This window comes from Portunus trituberculatus, chromosome 16 (assembly GCF_017591435.1).
Source record: "Portunus trituberculatus isolate SZX2019 chromosome 16, ASM1759143v1, whole genome shotgun sequence".
NCBI classification, from domain to species: Eukaryota; Metazoa; Arthropoda; class Malacostraca; order Decapoda; family Portunidae; genus Portunus; species Portunus trituberculatus.
The window spans coordinates 13,806,099-13,826,469 of record NC_059270.1 but is presented as its reverse complement, the minus strand read 5'-3'; the positions used below and the strand labels follow the sequence as shown (position 1 = coordinate 13,826,469).

Sequence of the window (20,371 nt, the reverse complement as noted above, 5' to 3'; positions counted from 1 at the left end):
AGGAAGAAAACCACTGAAAGTCAAATTTAGAGCACAAACAAAAGCATCAGAGGTGACATCACATGCATGGAGACTGGACAAGACAGAACAATACAAGAAAATTTGGATAAAACAGGACATGAATAAGGAAAAGAGAAATAAGATAAATGAACTTATAAGAGAGGCAAAGGAAAAAAACGAAAACATCAGAGGAAGAGAAAAAAAACGTTCTACTGGAAAGTCAAGGACAAGAGGATGAGGAAGTGGTATCTGACAAAGAAGGAATAAGAGGAGTCAGTAATGAAAGTAGAAACAGTAAATAGTCAGTAGCATATACAAACATAAATGGAATAATATCAGAATTGCATGAAGTTAATAATTACATTATGATAAAACAGCCAGACATCATGGGATCACAGAAATTAAACTAAATGAGTCAGCAGAAAATATAAATATTGAAAATGGAAATTATAATGTGTGGTTAAGATCTAGGAATAGTAAGAAAGGAGGAGTGATGTTACTGACCAAGAAGAATATAGCAGTGGAAAATGTTGAGATAGGAGAAGGTAAGGTGCAAGTAACTAAAATTAAGATAAAAGGAAAGGGAGAGGAAAAGAGAGATTTTGCAGTAGCATATGTACCACCAAAAAGTAATGCATGGAATCATGATGAATATAAAGAAATGTTGAGAGATAAGAGGAATTGTTTAAAAAAATATTGCAAGAAAGTATGAATGTGACACTGATGACTGATGGGTGACTTCAACTGCAAGGAGGTATGCTAGGAAAACTGGACTATGCAAGAAATCATGAGGATATACACTACTAAACCTAATAATGATTAACACTATGACGCAGTGGATTGGGGAAACTACAAGAGTTAGAGGAAATGAGGAGGCATCGAGGCTTGAAAGAGATTAACATTATCGAAGAAATAAATTGTCAGTGCCCTCTAAAAAAAAAGTGATCATCTATTAATTGAGCGCGCAGGCCAGTTTAAGTCTCCTCTCAGGGAAATCAGTCGGTCGGGAAAAGCTTCTCTCAGGAATCCCATTGAAATGCGTGCAGTTAGGGCACACACTGATTTAGCCCCCTGTGATTATTTCCTGTGGGGATATCTTAAAATCCCTGGTTTATAACGACCGTCCACAGACCCTGGAAGACCTACAGAACGCCATCTGAACTGAAATAGCCAATATACCGCTCAACATGCTGGAGAGAGTAGACCAAAGCTTCCGAAATCGTCTGAATCAGTGTATTGACAATGGAGGTGGATATTTAAAAGATATTGTCTTTAAAACAGTGTAAAAGTAAATCTCCCATGTTGTGTGAAAGGCATAAAAGAAGAATAAAGAATTTTCAAGTGTAAACAGGTTTTTATTTCATTCTCAAATCGGGAAGTATTCGCGCCCCACCCTGTATAATTACAGAAAGGCTGACTTCACAAAGTTGAGGGAATACTTTGCTGAAGTTGAGTGGAATCCACTATACACAGTAAAAAATGTACAGGGAAAGTAGGATATACAGGCAACCCCCGCTTAATGAAGGTTCACACAACGAAATTTTGCTACAACGAACGTTACCTTTTACTACCATCTGCTCGTTTAACGAACACAAAACTCGCTTTAACAAAATTTTATCCAGGTAATTTTATCCAAGTTTGAAAGCCCCACCGTATCACGCAAGCCGACATACAATATTTACTTCATATACGACAGTCTGTTCTCATTAATGAAAACACATAATATATTTACCAAGGAGTCCAAGGAGCTAATGGATGTGAGTTTGGTTCTTGGTCGATCATCCCCTGAGTGGTACCCTGATGACAGAGAACGCATGCGTATGTAGTCTTGGATGTGTTCCTTCTCCTCTTCTGAAGGAGTCAACACAATCTCCTCAGTGCCCCGGACAATAGTCTGGTATGCATTCTGAAATCACACACAAAAGTCAGAACAAACAACTTGAAATGTTCACTCACTGTAGAATAACAATATATAAGTGTAGTTGCTAAAACTTCATACTCTAGACCTGGTTATAGATAAGCTATTGCCTGCTGATACTCATCTCTTCCCCTTGGATGGTGGATGGGTAAACATGTCGATACATCACTATTAATCTTATTATTCTGAGCATCAAAACTTTGAGACAGTGATATTGTGAGTACCAATGCAATGAACTAGAGATAATTACGATTGAAGATGATAATGGACAGATTTTCTCATCAAACCTTTTAAAAAAGATATTACCTGTCATAAAAATGCAATTTTGTGGAACATTCAGCTGCATTCAATTTTTTTCAACTGTATAATTTCATGATTCCAGAATATATACAAAGAAACACTTTGGCATATGGTTAGTTCATGTATCTATCATCTGCTGTTGCTATGGTTGCTCTAGTCACAATACTCTGCATATGAGAGAGAGAGAGAGAGAGAGAGAGAGAGAGAGAGAGAGAGAGAGAGAGAGAGAGAGAGAGAGAGAGAGAGAGAGAGAGAGAGAGAGAGAGAGAGAGAGAGAGTTATAAAAAAATATATATATACAAAATAATTATGGTACCTTTGTACTGGAAATGGTTTTAGTATTTTCAATTTCTGATGGTGCAAGATCAAAAGGAGTGAGATTAAGACTCTCACAGATGGAATTACACCGGTGGGTGTGCAGGAAAAGTGCCATGCCTCGTGTTCCCAGATTACCATCCCCATACTCTTCTCCTGAAACAAACACACAAAAGTAATTATGCTGTTGGCAATACATTTTTTTATCATAACACTGAACATAATTATAAACTTACAAATATCTTCTTTACAGTGAATCATGACTGGTAAACATTTCATCCTTCTTTCATCAGTATTACTTATCAAAACTGTCTCTCTCTTTTACATGTGCACATTGTTGAAAAATGTAAGGAGCAACCAAAATTGTTCTAGATTCATAAATGGAAAAATTAGGCAAAAAGAAACAATAGAAAAGTTAAAAGGAGAGAACGGGATAGTGGAAGACCCAAAAGGTATCGCAGAACTATTAAATAATAAATTCCAGGAGGTCTTTACTAAGGAATCCAAATTTGAAAGGCCACTGGGTAATAGAGAGACAGTCTATATGAAAGAGATTAAAGTAAGCAAGCTTGAAATAAAAGAGTTAATGAAGGAACTGGATGAAGAGAAGGCAATGGGACCGGATGAAGTCTCAGGCAGAATACTGAAAGAATGTAGGGAAGAACTAGCAAGTCCTATATACAACATCATAAAATGCTCAATAGAAAATGGAACAGTACCAGTAGAATGGAAAAGAGCTGAGGTGGTTCCCATACATAAGAGCGAAGGAAGGAAGAACCTTTAAATTACAGACCGGTATCACTAACTAGTGTAATATGCAAGATGTGTGAAAGAATAATAAAGAAACAATGGATCGAGTTCCTTGAAGACAACAAATTAATATCAAATAGCCAATTTGGTTTTAGAAAAGACGGTCTTGTGTAACTAATTTATTGAGTTTCTATTCTAGAATAGTTGATAGAGTACAAGAGAGAGGGATGGGTTGACTGTATTTATTTGGATTTAAAAAAGGCGTTTGACAAAGTGCCACATGCAAGATTACTATGGAAGTTAGAGGAGAAGGGTGGCTTAAAAGGAAGCACATTGAGATGGATAGAAAATTATTTGAGGGGGAGAGAAATAAGGACGGTAGTTAAAGATATGAAGTCCAAGTGGAGAGCAGTAGAAAGCGGAGTGCCACAGGGGTCAGTATTGGCACCAATACTTTTCCTCATTTATATTAACGACATGCCAGAAGGAGTGAACAGCTACATAAATCTGTTTGCAGATGATACGAAACTGTGCAGAGTTATAAAGCAAAAGGAGGATTGTGAAATACTGCAAGAAGACCTAAATAAGATCTGGGAATGGAGTAAAAGTGGGAAATGGAATTCAATGTGAACAAAAGCCATGTCATGGAAATGGGAAAGAGTGAAAGACGACCTGTGGGAATCTATAAGATGGGAGATGGAGTAGAACTGGAGAAAGTAAAAAGGAAAAGGACTTAGGAGTGACGATGGAAGAAAACAATCAACCAGTAAGCCATATTGATAGAATTTTTAGAGAAACATATAATTTGCTAAGGAATATTGGAGTAGCATTTCACTACATGGACAAAGAAATGATGAAGAAATTGATAAGTACTATAATAAGACCCAGATTGGAATATGCAGGAGTAGTGTGGACCCCTCATAAAAAGAAACACATAAGGAAATTGGAGAGACTACAAAAAATGGCTACAAGAATGGTTCCAGAATTTGAAGGGATGACATATGAGGAGAGACTAAAGGCTATGGATCTACCAACCCTGGAACAAAGAAGGAGAGAGGAGACCTGATACAAGTTTATAAATTGATCAACGGAATGGACCAAGTGGATAATGAGAAACTGATCCTGAGAGAAGAATATGACATTCAAGCACAAGATCGCATAGTAAAAAGCTGAGAAAAGGAAGATGTCTGAGAGATGTTAAAAAATATAGTTTCCGGCAAAGATGTATTGAGACGTGGAACAGTTTAAATGAAGAAGTAGTGTCTGCAACGAGTGTGCATACTTTTAAAGTAAGATTGGATAAGTGTAGATATGGAGACGGGGCCACACGAGCATAAAGCCCAGGCCCTGTAAAACTACAACTAGGTAAATCCAACTAGGTAAACACACACACACACACACACACACACACACACACACACACACACACACACACACACACACACACAATAAAGCTAAGGAAGAGGATGTCAAGTTTAAGGAAGTCTTGATCTCAGGTAGCCAAGACTACCACTAACTGTTTAGACTGCCTCACTTATTTGCTTTGTCTGCCTGAATTATTATCCAGTTTGCCTAATCTAATGACAATACATTGCTATTATGCTACATCACTTTCTGCTGCAGTACAATAAAAATGATGCCCATTCAATTATATTCTTATACATTATCCTTCTTGTCATTACTTCTTCAAATACTGACCATGGCTAGTGTGAATCTGAGGATCTGTGTACAAATCTCCAACTCCTTGGATGTCCACAACAATTAACTCATGGCCAGACCTGGGAAATAAAAGCAAATATCAAATACACAATATTATCTTCAGGTAACAATTCTTAATTTTGATAATGATGCATTCTACTTTAACCCCTAAAACTGGGGGATGTTAGGAGTTTACGCTCGCGCTAACTTGGCAGGTTTGGTGAAAAAAACACAAAATAACCTGTATTCACATACTGATTACACTTGAAAATTCAATAAACAAAGGAGTCTAAATGGTGTTCTGCCCACAGGCAACTCTTCCTCTTTGCAATGCAAAAAACCAGAAGTCTCTAGACGATATGGTTACCAAAATATCACAGGTTGAATGAGGTGGTATCATCAGTGTACGTGGCCTTGCGTCCGATCGGGTCCAGTGGCCTTGGCTAGAGTGATAGAAAACGGGTCCCTTGTATCCCCTCTCTCTCTATCTTCCTATATCCGTACCAGAGCCCAGAACATCACTATCTTTGCTCTCTATTATTGTAGAAACTGTTAATTCCAAAGCCCTTCTGATACCACTCATTCAAAAATTGTCTCCCCGAGGTGTAGAAGTAAGGCACGTGGGAGAGGTAGTGGAATCGGACACTGTGAAATCACTGTCGCTCCCACCATCCATCATGGGAGTTGGTGACACAGTGACGTATAGCATATGTTTACTCCTGATGAGTATTGCCAGTTCACAAGCAAAGAAAACGGGAAGAAAATGGCCAAAATATAGCCCAAAAATGCCAAAATGTCTATTGACATGCCCCGAGTCTTGTGTGATGACGTCTATCGACGTGTCTCGAGTTCTGTGGGTTAATAGATATGTACTATCTTACAAAATCAACCATTTTGTCTAGGTAGAATGGCACATCAGAAGAAAATGAACTATAATTGATTCAACAGTCAATACGAAAACATTATTCAAAACACAAATTTTAGTATATCTAATAAGCAATGATTAATATTAACTAAGCACTCCCTTATCTATCTCACTAGAGCCACAATTACTGTACCTTTCAAATGTGAAGTGGGAGAATGCTTGAGGAGTCATACGAATGGCTTCTGAACGAACAAATCCAGAGTTTGAGTTGTACTTCACATACTGACCCTCAATGAAGTGTTCAAGATGGAACAGGGGACTCCCCTCTCTGTCTATCATTTCCAGGATGGCCATCTGGAATATATCTACCTACAAGAAAAAATTAAGAATCTTTTTTAACACCTATTTATAATCTTAAAATATGTAATCAGAAAGTGAACAGATCACCATATAAGAATAGTCTGGCCTACTAGTATTGGGGATTTGCTGAGTTATTTGTTTTGTCACTCACTTGGTTCTGTGAAATGCAATCCTGATTTTTGTTTCTTCATGTATTACCAAACATAACTTAGGGGATGATCAGTTGCAAAAAGGAGAGAGAGAGAGAGAGAGAGAGAGAGAGAGAGAGAGAGAGAGAGAGAGAGAGAGAGAGAGAGAGAGAGAGAGAGAGAGAGAGAGAGAGTACAAGAGGGTAATACCTTTTTTGGTGGGTTGTGTCTATTGTACTCTTCTCCCCACAGTTTGGCATCCATCTGCAATAAAAGAAAAAGATAACTGAGCTTGAATTAAAATCAATTTACAGTAATGTGTAAGGTCACAAAAAAGGTGACTGGGCATGGTGCTGCAAGTAAAATATAAAATTTATATGTTTTACAGTGTCAGTACCATAATTTGGAGAGAGAGAGAGAGAGAGAGAGAGAGAGAGAGAGAGAGAGAGAGAGAGAGAGAGAGAGAGAGAGAGAGAATTTGTACAACTACTGTAACTACAAAACTAAGATTAACATGGATGATTTGATAAGAGACAGTTTGTTATCTAAGTACAGTAATACTCCACTTAATGAACAGGATAGGTGTCAAAGCTGTTCGCAGAGTGGAAATTCGTTAAGCGGACGTAATTTTCCCATAGGAAATAATGGAAATAGGGGGAATGCGTTCTGGGCTGGTCTCCAACATACCACATGGAAAAAAAAAAAAAAAAAAAAAAAAAAAAAATATATATATATATATATATATATATATATATATATATATATATATATATATATATATATATATATATATATTAGTAATGAAATACCATGGTATTTCATTACTAATTCACTATCACTCACTGCCACGGAGTCCAGGTCTCTAGGCATGAGCGTATATGAATACTATGATATCCATTATAGCAGGCAATAGAGGAGTGGAAACAAATTCAATATCATGGTGAAAGACAACACGCCAAGCTAAAAAGGTCACAAGAAGAAGAAGAAGCGGCCAAGTCGCCGGAGTCTCCACCGTCTGTGGCCGATATCATCTCTGCTTTATTTTTTGGTATTTCATGCAAGATTTCACTTTATGCATTACAAAACAATCCTTTCTTGGTGGCAAGGTTTGTAAAAAGCTAATAGAAATGTTGTTTTGTGAACATAAATGCATATATAAGACAGTAACACCACCTCCAGAGGTGGTGTTCCTAGCAACCTCAGAGCAACCTCGTCACCGTCCCTCCAAGTGTTCATGGAAGCCATTTCGCGGCAGGAGGTTATTCTGAGGTTGTTAAAGAATCTTGGATCCAGCTCCAGGAGTGCTAGAGACAGGCGGGGTGCCAGACAATCACGGCGAAGCTGCCGCGTTCGGTCCCTCACCCGGCAAATTCAAACCCAGAAAATTTGCTAAAATGGATGTGGTTGTACGTTATGTGGACTTTTTGGTCTAACTTTATATAGTACGTTAAACCGGAAATTCGTTAGACGAACGTTCGTGAAGCGGAGTATTATTGTATTCACTCAATATTTCAACTTAAAATATTAGAGTTTAGACAAGTGGCAAAACAGCAACATATAAAATTTCTTATCACTGGTAACAAAATTTCCTTGGTTTCTTATAAAGAACCTGTTCATATAGAAATAGAATAGCAATTCAAACTACAATAAAATATGGCTAATCTTGATTACTTTATAGATTTTCCTTCACATTTTAGATTGTATGACTTTTCTTGCATGAATCTACATAATAACTAGTACACTATTCATTCAGACAAAAAAGTCTTAAATTATTACAGCACAATCAAATACAGGTAACTCGATTTACATGATAGATGCGTTCCAAGAGGTATCATGTATTTCAAAATTCGCGTAAAACAAATTTATAATTCTCATAAGAAAATAGATAATAGGGGGATGCGGGATGTGGTCCAAATCGTGTATAAGCAAACCGATCGCGCAAATTTAATTAATTATAATATTTTGTTGGTCGCGTATTAACAAAAACGTGTAAATTAAACACACGTATATCAAGAGTTACCTGTATCCTTTAATCAAAATCATCTCCAATGAATTTCAACATCAATATCTGTGTACTTTTATAATCATGTGGTTATGATCCATGAGTTTTGGGAAGGCAGATGGATATTACAATGGATGGGGAGTGATACTTGCAGATTATTTGTTACTTAGTTAGTAGTGAGTGTGTAGGCTGGAGAAAAAAGCTGGGATAATTCTGTGATGGGGCCAGTAAGTCTTATTCTTTATTCTTTAATATTTAATACATAAAAATTGTGACAGGATGAACATTTGATGATGCATCTGTTAATTAAATTAAAGCTAAAGCAGTAGACTTATGAAGCTCATTTTCACAATAATGATAGTGATGTAAAGTAAAAATCAATGTTGTTGAAGGCTAAAGTAAAAGAGACATCTCCTTTAGCACTAACCTGAAGCCTGACATCGTCAAAGTATGTCTCCCTGGGAGTGCTTAGGTCCATGTAGCGTTTTGCCACATAATTATGAGCTCGCTCCCAATCATCTTTAGAGAAGTTGCTGAGCTTCTTCCTGTAAAAGTTAATGAATTACAAAAAATCAATACAAGTAGTTATTGATCTATTTACCACACTAATGTCTTTTTGAAGACTTGTCTCTCTTACCAATGTTACAGCTTTACATGACTGAATCAAATTACATACCAATGATATAGCTTTACATGACAATAAAATTTCCCATCTCATAATGCCAATCCTTTATGTTTTTCTTAAAAGTATGTATACTGTTTCTATGTATTATAAGAATCACAAATTATCTATACTACATAAATGGTTGATCAGCACTATAAAAAAGCTTATAGAGTTTACTCACATACGAAAACACTCCCTCATGGCACCATGGTTGAAGGAATCCTTCTCCATCTTTATCACAACCTCATCTTGTGTCCAGGTTTGCCGCATGGCATTGTAGCGGTGCCTCCTGGCCCGCTCTGTTTTGTATGCATTGAGGTGGAACTTTTCCCATGGATCTCCAAGAGCCAGAGCCTGAAGAATGATTGTATATTGAAATGTATTCTATATTCTGATGAAATTACTAACAATGATGCAAAATTTTCTTTTGGCACTCATCTCTAAATGAGATAATTAAGTAAAAAATTTTACTTACAAGCATTTATGCAAAACTTTAGTGTAAAAGTATAAAATTAACTTTACCATATACTTTAAATAACAAAAACTAAGACTTGCTTAGAAAGTTATATATAGTTGCATATCTACACCCCAAGAATAATACTTGTGTTTACAGTAACAACACTCAGAAACTTTATCATATACTTTAAATAACAAAAACTAAAAATTGTTTAGAAAGCTACAGAAAGCTATACTTGTGCTTACAGTTAACAAAACTCAAAAAATTTTGGTAGTCATTACCTTTCGGACTGCATTCTTCCAAGCCATCTTGGCCACAAAATTCCTGTTTACAGTTGTCTCCCTCCTCCTCTTGAGCCCAATTTTGAATGCTGCAGAGAAGGACTGGTTGGAACTTCCGTCAGGTAGAGAATGGCAATCATCATCACTAGAATAAATAAATAAATAGATATATAATGAAAATTAATAAGTAAATGTGAATAAAATGGATGATTAAATAAAATAAATGAACAATTAAATAAATAAAATTAAGCTTAGATTTGCAGGTTAATGCATAATGCAAGGAATGAAACTAGGGATGAATTTTTCACCTGTTTATATATATACATACATGTACGCACACACACACACGCACGCACGCGCACACACACCCTGGAACAGAGAAGAGAAAGAGGGGATCTGATTCAAGTTTATGAATTGATTAACGGAATGGATCAAGTGGATAATGAGAAACTAATCCTGAGAGAAGAATATGACATTAGAAGCACAAGATCACATAGTAAGAAACTGAGGAAGGGAAGATGTCTGAGAGATGTTAAAAAATATAGTTTCCCGCAAAGATGTGTTGAGACTTGGAACAGTTTGAGTGAGGAAGTGGTGTCAGCAATGAGTGTGCATAGTTTTAAAGAAAAATTAGATGTGTAAATATGGAGACGGGGCCACACGAGCATAAAGCCCAGGCCCTGTAAAACTACAACTAAGTAAAAACAACTATGTAAACACACACACACACACACACACACACACACACACACACACACACACACACACACACACTGTACAATACAACTTATGTAAATACACACACATGCACAAATTGATAACATACCTCTTATGCAAGTGAAAACTGAGGTAGACACTGTCTCATGGTTGCTGAGTTAGCTATGTAAGCAACAATTTCGCATCTCTAATGCAGTGGTTCCCAAACTTTTGCAGGCTGGCACCCCTTGGCTCCCCGGTGAATTCCTAGCCCCCCCCCCCCCACACACACAGACACATATGGAAACAAACACCTCTTTCTTGATATTTGGTATGCTGCAATTTGAAAAGATAAAGGTTAAACACAAATGTGTATTTCACAAATAAAACCCATTTTAGTAAACCAATTTATTTTTTAGCAGTTTTAACTGCGTGCGGTAACCGGACCCTGATGCGTTGTCCACTGACTTGTCCTGCTGCACGTGTTGTGTACAAATCGTCAAACAAACGTTCGAACTTCTGACTTCGACTTCGGACTACGTAACAAAATAAAGCATTCGTTTATAAATCTTACTTCAAATTTATTTTCTTAAAACTGCCTATGTGTTCCTTTAGGTTATTGTTTGTGACATAGATTTTGTCATTCAGATTTTGTAAAGAAGAAAAAGTTAATAATAATTGTTCTTCATGCCACCCTGCCGCCCCCCTACCGGCCCCCCAGATCTTTCCACAGCCCCCAGGGGGACGGTACCGCCCACTTTGGGAACCACTGCTCTAATGGCTCAGACAACTCCTGACTCGGATGATGTAAGAGCTATCAAGGGTATTTTAGCCAGTATACTAATCTAGCGGGTTCAAAATACTTAATCAAAAGGGCAAAGAAATCATGAGTGTCCAACTTATTTGATTTCTGACATGTATTCAGGTCAAACTCGAGCAGGGTTTAATATACTTACACACAAACAGATATATATACACACACACACACAGTTTAATAAACAAAAGCATTTTCTTTAAGGTCTACAGTACTGTCTATCATCACACTTGATCTTTAAATCCTAGAAATGCTTGGTAAGGTAGACCACATAGTTAAGGAATAGTGTCACTTTATTCACTACACAATATAAAAAGAGAAGGAACCTGAAAGTCTCCCCTATATTTTCATTACTCACAGAAAGACAAGATATAATGGGAAAGAGGACAACATCAGATGTGATGGATAATGGAACTAAATCTAACAAACTTTAATTTCAACTTTAAGTCTCGGCCTGGTAAACAATAGGTAGAATCAAGCCAGCCTCAAATCATGCCAAAAATGTATAAAAGAGGAAGAGACAAAGAAATCTGCCAGCAAGACCAGTATTTAGTTTCACTGAAGCTGGCTGGTCTTGAGGCCTTGGTCCACACACACACACACACACACACACACACACACACACACACACACACACACACACACAAAGTGTCACTACCAGAGCCCAAATCAACAATCAATTTTCACATCAGCCTCAATTACATATGACCTTACACTTATCAACAATATATATATATATATATATATATATATATATATATATATATATATATATATATATATATATATATATATATATATATAATGGACACATATATAATAGGGGCAGTATAAAGAAGTAAGGAATGATTATGTTAAAGAAAGGAGGATGAGAGAGAGAGAGAGAGAGAGAGAGAGAGAGAGAGAGAGAGAGAGAGAGAGAGAGAGAGAGAGAGAGAGAGAGAGTTTGAAAAAGATGTAGAAGAGAAATGTAAAGCAAAGCCCAGGCTTTTTTAACAGATATATGGATAGAAGATAACAAACTGAAACTGAGACCATGAACAAATTGATAAGCAGAACAAGGATATATGAAACAAATGAAGAGATGAGTGAACTTATGAATGAAAGTTTTAAAAACAGATTTTACAGAACCAAACAATGAAGTACAGCAGAAGGGGTTATAGGTAAGTCATGGTGCACTGACAGGACACTGGCAAATTGTAGAGAAGTTGGATATCAGAAAAGCAATGGAGCAAAGAGCTTGGACAGTTAAAGGAGTGTAAAGGACAACTGGTGGAATGTGGTAAGCAGCTCAATGGTGGAGGGGATAGTGGAAAAGAGCAAACATAGTGCCAATATATAAAATGGGGGAAAGAAGACAGAGCCACAAAATCAGAGACTGGTGTCACTACGTAGTGTTGTGGGCAAGCACTGTGAAAAAAGTGATCAAGGAAAAGAGGTGAAGAATTTAGAGGACAAAGAAGTTATAACAGACCGCTAGTTTAGCTTCGGAAAAGGAAGATTGTGTGTGACAAATCTGCTAAGTTTCTACACAAGAGTAATAGATGAAGTACAAAGAAGAAACAGCTGGGTAGATGCAGTGTACTTAATATCAAAAAAGCATTCGATAAAATTCCACATGAGATTCTTGTGGAAGATGGAACATATAGGAGGATTGAAAGGAAAAATGCTAAACTGGATGAGAGACTACTTACAGAACAGAGAAATGAGACGTTTGATTAGGGACATCTGTTCATGATGGAATAAAGTAATAAGTGGTGTACCACAGGGTCTGTATTAAAACCATCATGTTCCATATATATATATATATATATCAATGACATGCAAGCAGGTGTGAGCAGTTATATGAATCTGTGTGCTGCTGATGAAAAATTATTGAGTGATGATGAAAAATTATTAAGAGTAACAAAGGGACATGTCAATTATATAGTTACAAAGAGATACTGACAAGAATTATGAGTGGAGTCATTGGTGGTAATTGGAATTTAAGGCTATGAAATGCCATATGATAGAAGTGGGTAAGAGTAAGAGAAGACCTGCAAAAATAAAATGGGGGAGGAAATCATAATGAAGAGTTAAGTAGAGAGAGATTTGGGAGTGGATATTCAAAAAACCCTGACCTTGGAAAGGCATATAAGTTTGGATATTTGGCTTGACATACAAGATGTTAATAAATATTAGGGTGGCATTTCACTTCATGGACAAGAGTATGATGATCTGATAATCATAACCACCATGATACAACCCAGGTTGGAAAATTACCTAACCTATGAAGCAAGATTAAGGGGAATGTAATTGCCTACTTTGGAAGATTGAAGAGAAAGAAGAAATCTAATAATGAAGTACAAAATAGTTAACCACATTGAAAAGATAGACAGATAAGACATGGTTCTGCTGAAAGATGGAACTAGATGGATGAGAAAACATGCAAATAAGATGGAAAGAGCCAGGGTTTAGGGGACATCAAAAAGTAGTTTTCAACATAAAACTGTGGGTATTTGGAATGGCTTAGGTGAGGTGGCTGTTACAGCAACCAATGTACACATGTTTAAAGAAAAATTGGATAACTATAGAAAAGGAGACAGGACATTACAAGCCATGCTCAAATCCTGTAATATACAACTAGGTAAATACACACATAGGAAAAAATGGATAAAAACAGTTATGGAGATGGGACAGTGTGAACTTAGCTCCTCCCCTTGTATGTCACAACTAAGTAAACACACAAAGAGTATGAGAACAGTAAAGAGAAGAATATGGTTCCAGTAGGGAACTTTTAGGGAATTGGCAATCAAGTGAGCTTTTTTTTATATATATATATATATATATATATTTGTTGCATTTGGCCAACTTCCCCTCTTCCATAATAAAAAAAAAAAAAAAAAAAAAAAAAAAAACACAGGTGCCCAGAGTAAGGAGACAGGAAGAAGAGATGTATGAAGCTTTCAGGTAGGAATTTCAAGCAAGCACCAGAAATGTGTGGTGTTGTCTATATGTTAGATAAAGGGAGACAAATAGGCTAGGAAAGAAAGGATAGGGATGTAAAATAATAGGCCAAGAAAAACTTAAAAGATCACTAATGTATGCAGAGCAGGGAGGATAGGTGAGAAGAGTACCAGGAGATGATGGCAATGGGTGGAGAAATCATGTATTGTTGGTAAAGCCACAATGAAACACTGATGATGCTATCTACAATAATGTCAGATATATTGCAAAATTCTAAAAGATGAAAGGAAAATCTGCATGTTACTTTGGTTGAACAGGCTTATAACAGATATTTAATCATCTTGTTTATAGTAAATTAATAGCCAAGGTTTAGGAAGTGTTGATTTTGACATTTAAGACAACAACTGAAAGTGACAAAAGGAAGGGAAAATAAAAAAAACAATAGAGGTGGGAGAGGAAGGGCAGTGTATGTTAATCCTTTTCATTTTCCAGCCCTGCATCAAACCTTAGTCACATTAAACTAAATTGAAGCTTCATGGCAACTGGAACTAAAAAGTCATATATATTCAGATGATTTAATAAGTTTTGTGTCTAATCATGTATGCAATAAAGATTACTCATTTTTCCAGGAACTCTTCATGTTAACCTCATTAAGCAGAGCTACCATGAACTTTTGATCATTGTCTATGATTGATGGGATTGCCTGGTTTTAGCATTTTCAACTTCAAGATAACTCAATGAATAGTATTGCATGCTACTTGATACTGAAGAAAATTTTGAAAGATGCAGCACTGTTATTTTGTCTTTGTTGTCCTACTGTCATATCTATATGGATTAGAAACACACTTGGAAAAATATAATCATGCATCCTGGGTTGTTAGAGAACATCACCTTTGAAAATTTAAAGCATTAAATCTGTTTGATCTGTTACCTGAACAACCTGTAAATGATTAATGAGTCTGTAATTTGAAGATAAAATGTTAAATCTGGAGATCAATCAAGGCCAATTAAATTGTACATGCACTTTCAGGCAATTGCAATCAAGGTGCCCAGCAAGACTTTTCAATAATACAATTACCTTCTAATTCAATCTAATCTAGTACAACAAACCAAAACCCAAATCAATCAAAACAATCAATGACTTAGGTACTCTAATTTAAGTATAATACAATAATGCCAACCCCATCACTGCTTACCTTTCATCTAATCTCCTCCTCAGATCTTCCAATTCTAGAGGTCGGATGTCTAAGTCATCCGAGGACTCACTTATAGTGCGATCCACCAGAACCATGTTGATGTCACATTAATTGTGTCAGACAACCAAACTGCACCAAGCAAGAAGAAACAGAGATGAGAAATAGAAAATAACTATATAAAAGGGTGTCAAGTATTTTCTACTTTGTAGAAAAGACATTGTCATGACAAGTAAGTAAGAATAAGAGACAGATGGTAAAGTGTAATGATTCCTAGAATATTTTTTCTATGACATATTTCTAAACAGATGCAATTTTATAATTCCTCATGAAGGTAATCTATAAAATTGTCATTCTACTCCTGGACCCTAACTACACATGAGACAAAAATAACATAAAGCATGCAATTTAAGTATTTTACAAGCACTACACTGTTGGTTAAGTCAAATAAAGCAAATAAAAAGAAGCACTTTCAAGACAAGATATTTTTTACAGACAATGAGGAGGCTAAATATAAATATACAGGCAGAAAGATGGATAAGATCACAGCATATATGATACACCTGCATCATAAACAGAAAAGCTGTCTGTGAAATACATACAAAACATATCTAGACAAGGGACAACTTATAAATAAAACAATCACACACTAAACATGAATACTTCCCAATAAGAAATACTACTATACTGAAAAAAATCCAACATGCCAACAGCAATTTACCTTTTAGGTATTTCTAAGTTGCAATACAAAAGAGCAAACAGTTTATGCATAGATTATACAATACATGATATGTTCTCTCTTGCAGGCTGGTTCATATACATCAGGAAAGCCAATTTCAGTATGGCAGCCATGGCAAAATAAAAAATCAAGAACACTGAAATGCACACATATGACTGAATCTACAAAACCTAACAAGGCTGATCTGATTTGATACCTAAGTAATTCTGATCACATACTGCTTCCTGGTTCCTACATGCAAATTACTGTAATCTTAACAAAATGTATGCATTTCTTTTATCTTGTCAATAAAACAAAGTGATTTTCATGGCTGTTATCTATTTACTTTTTAAAAGGTGAAGCTGGTCAACACTACCTACAAAACCAAACTTTCGTAATTGCATAATCGGAGTTAAACAATGATTATTGATTTGTCAAGTAATGATACAACACACATTTAGGAACTGAACTTGGCTAAGCCACTGTCATAGGGGAAATTGACATCATGTGGAGATTACATAATTTGTCCATTGACTGAAGTGTGTTTCCATGTCCGCTTACACTGATAACAGCATCTGAGAATGAATGGCAGATCCCACCACTCTCAGACAAAATAACTGACACACACAAATACACACAACTCATAATCAAGCAGACAATGACAAGAAATAAAGACGTGCACCCTTAATTCTTATCAACAACGTACCTACGTGCTCATGCACCAAAGACGCTCACGTCTTCACAGCTTTGGATCGACATCACTTATGGACAATATGTGCATATATAAACGTTCTGCAGGGTCAGATATGCACAAAAGTAACGCTGTTTTCTTTCGCTGTAGAAGGTGGTTCTTCGGTCCAGACAACCACGTCATTGGACACCACCGAGATGCTAACACACCCAGATGGTCTGACCTGTTTGTGACGCACACCCTCGCTCCCACCACCAAATGTTTATTTACCTTTGTCTACTAGTAGTTCTCCACACAAGCTTAACGTTCTAGTAAAGCATCTCAAAAGTCATGCCCGTGACTACCGTTCTCGTGGCACCAGAAATAATTGCAGCCAGGCTCTGCGCACCGCGTCACGTTTCCACCACCAAGGCACCAACACACACTAGTCTTCTGCTGCGGGATGTAGTGGCCTTGCGGTGTCCGGAAGTGTGCCACCGTCTTTCTGTTTACTTCACTCAACTTCGTACAAGTGAAAATAATGATAGCATGAAAACTGTTGTTATATTCCAAAATTCTCTATTACAAGCGTGTATTAATTTCACACAATTTTTGATATGCAAATGACCATAACTGAATCATACTTAATGCTAATCTTGAATTTTCTTTGAAGTTTCGGAGACTATTAAAGGTCCCTCCTGTCATAAGAGTTGCCAGGTACCACCAGGGAGGCTACTACACCACGCGAGGCCTGTACGCACATGAGGCCGACGATGATGTTTGTATAAATAATGTGACCAATCAGGTTGATAAATTGTGGGCCGCCACCCAAAGGCTTAAAGGCCCACTCCATCCCTCACCACAAGGAATGGTAAATCTAAACAAAAAAGTTGATAGATACTTCAACGATTAAAATGAAGAAGAAAAAAAAAAAAAAAAAAAAAAAAAAAACCGTGGTTGTTTCGGTGAGCGTTCAGCCTCTCCCAAACAAACACAGGGAGTATTAAAAGGAAAGGAAGTTGTTTTGATAAGTCTTCTTCGGTCGGTAAGGTGGAAAAGAAAAGAAAAAAAAAATAGAAAACCCTACTGCAGTGTGGTCCCTTATGGTGAAGTTGCTAAGCAGAGGTCTAGTGACCTTGATTATAGGTAGCTACTTGTATTGTACAGGTACTTAAAGTACTTAGGGATAATAGTGTTATGAGCCATCCTCCTGTTAACATTCTCTCTCTCCAGTCTCTACCCACACCCTCGCACATTCATTCTGAATAATAATAATAATAATAATAATAATAATAATAATAATAATAATAATAATAATAATAACATTAATAATAATAATGATAATAATAATAAGAATAAGTAATGATTCATGTTACACGTAGGTTAAGAACGTGGTAGTTTATTCTACTTGACCTTTTTTTCTTTCTTGGGATCAATCAACCATGAAGAGGTGGTAATTAATGGAACCGCAGTGATCCATCCTTGTACTGTACATACCTATTGTCATCACGTAAAATACAGTCGATACCTTAATGTAATCAGGCAGGTGAGTATGCAGTGAAGCAAGCGTTGGTGGAACCAGCAATGTGGCGATAGTAAACTTTACCACTTTGGACTCTGAAAAGACTACTGCGCAGTAAGGATTGCTTGGTTGGGGGGTTAAATGACTTCAGCCTCCGCGACAGGTTCATAAACGCAACATGCACAGATGTTACAAGGGAATATGAAGCACTGGTGAAATAATGGGCCTGCTTTATGCGTCCAAATGTTGGTGGCTTAATACTTGTAGAACATGGAATACAATAGCAATGTCTGTTTACTTTTCAACAAGCAAAATAAGAAAAAAAAAAAAAACTATAGTAGGCTACGCAGTTTACACTACCTGCATAGTACATGCATATTGCATCGTATAGCCCAAAATATACTGTGATCAGTATTCTGCTTATATACCGTCAAGTTGTTCACCTAACAACACATATATGAAGTCTATCCTTTAATCTAGATAGGTAATGGAGATGGTGCCTAATTTTCATCTGTTTTCCTCGCAATAACTGCATGGTCTTTTCGGCATGCAAAGCCACACTAAAGCCACCTCAGTGTTCATCAGCGCACGCTTTGCTGCATAACGGATACACGGTCGGGTATCATCATCTAACAATGAATTCCGTATACTTCAAATGGTTACTATGTGGAAAGAAGAGAAGGTGACTAATTATTTTGACTTAAGGCGTGTAATAATCTTCGTTTATTTTGGAAAGTGCAGCACGTCAAGCTGTGGCAGGATACTCTTTTGTAGATATTCTCTAGTTTGATAACATGTCAACGAAAATTATCGTAATGTTTATTTGTATGATCTGAAAACTACTAGTTTGTGAGAAATTCAGTCTACGTAGAGACGAACACACACACACACACACACACGACAGGTTAAATTTCCTCAGAATATAAGTTCTACAGTCGAGGCGTGATACTTTAGCCAGATGCAACCCGAGGCTGTATCATGGTGGAAGCAGGACAGATGCAGGTGATGGCATTGTTTTCGAAGGATGGAAATAACCATCTGTAACCACACTGTACTTTTAATCGAATTTATATCTTCAATGAACTCGTCCCCAAAAGCTCAGCATTATTAGCTTCACACTGGCTTCGTTACACAGCAAATAGATGGCAAATAAAACATCCTTCGTATGTTAGTCCCCTAACAGAGATTAAATATATTAAGAACAAAAAAAAAAAAAAAAAAAAGAACGAAGCTATATGTGCTTTTTTTGAGGTAACTAAAATAAGAACTCTGCGTATGTTACCACTTGCCTCTCTTCTTCAAATACTTTGTGCTGCTTGATTGTATGAAATTTTTAAGCACTTTTCTGAATATCTTATTGCATCTCTCTCTCTCTCTCTCTCTCTCTCTCTCTCTGGGTGGGGTTTGCAGTAGGACTTTACTTTTACTTATAACGGTTTTATTTAGTGTGCACACTTCCTTGAACACATGGAGATGGCCACTGAGGATGAAAAAAATGAATGCATAAACCATCCCTCTTACCCCATCCCACTCTACCTCACACACACAAGGAAAGATAAGACTATTTGTTAAAATAATAAACGATAAGGAGTTAACATCATAAAGATGACAGTGGAACTTAATCAGTGCTGAGTTGACGACTATTCAATTTACTGCTCTTATACTGAATTAAAGAATGCGAGGATGTTGAGAGAGAGAGAGAGAGAGAGAGAGAGAGAGAGAGAGAGAGAGAGAGAGAGAGAGAGAGAGAGAGAGAGAGAGAGAGTTGCTTTATTGGGTTGATGTAGACTACAATGCCATGATTTGGCATTGTCTGTGTAATTGTGACAGCATGCAAGGTCGTTTTGTTGAGGCTTTGGATGAATGGGAGAGTGGTGCTGGTGCCTGGGTAGAAATGAAGAAAGCAAGAAGCTTCTCACGATTTAGGAGTGAATTGTATGCGGAAGTGAAGGCTCTCCAACCTAGACAGAAGACAGGAAAAGTGCAAAACTATCATTGTATGTGTGTGTGTGTGTGTGTGTGTGTGTGTGTGTGTGTGTGTGTGTGTGTGTGTGTGTGTGTGTGGGTGGGTGTG

At 36.8% G+C, this 20,371-nt stretch overlaps 1 protein-coding gene across 6 annotated transcripts in view; it reads right to left on the bottom strand.

Annotated features, from left to right (window-relative positions):
• LOC123504452 (eukaryotic elongation factor 2 kinase-like) overlaps positions 1-18,324 on the bottom strand; it is a 28,739-nt gene extending 10,415 nt beyond the window's left edge. Inside the window, exons 1-10 of one of the 6 annotated variants that reach the window (XM_045254968.1) lie at positions 18,304-18,324; positions 15,391-15,519; positions 9,739-9,883; positions 9,182-9,354; positions 8,764-8,881; positions 6,545-6,598; positions 6,040-6,215; positions 4,982-5,061; positions 2,535-2,689; positions 1,733-1,906 (exon numbers count right to left, since the gene is read on the bottom strand). In XM_045254968.1, the coding sequence (XP_045110903.1) occupies positions 1,733-1,906; positions 2,535-2,689; positions 4,982-5,061; positions 6,040-6,215; positions 6,545-6,598; positions 8,764-8,881; positions 9,182-9,354; positions 9,739-9,883; positions 15,391-15,485 (1,170 nt within the window). In that variant the 5' untranslated portion in view covers positions 15,486-15,519; positions 18,304-18,324. Of the gene's footprint in view, positions 1-1,732; positions 1,907-2,534; positions 2,690-4,981; positions 5,062-6,039; positions 6,216-6,544; positions 6,599-8,763; positions 8,882-9,181; positions 9,355-9,738; positions 9,884-15,390; positions 15,520-16,811; positions 17,309-18,303 lie in introns of those variants that run through there. The other 5 variants (XM_045254967.1, XM_045254965.1, XM_045254966.1 and 2 more) reach the window with 5 other exon arrangements.
• Between the last annotated feature and the right edge of the window lie 2,047 nt (positions 18,325-20,371).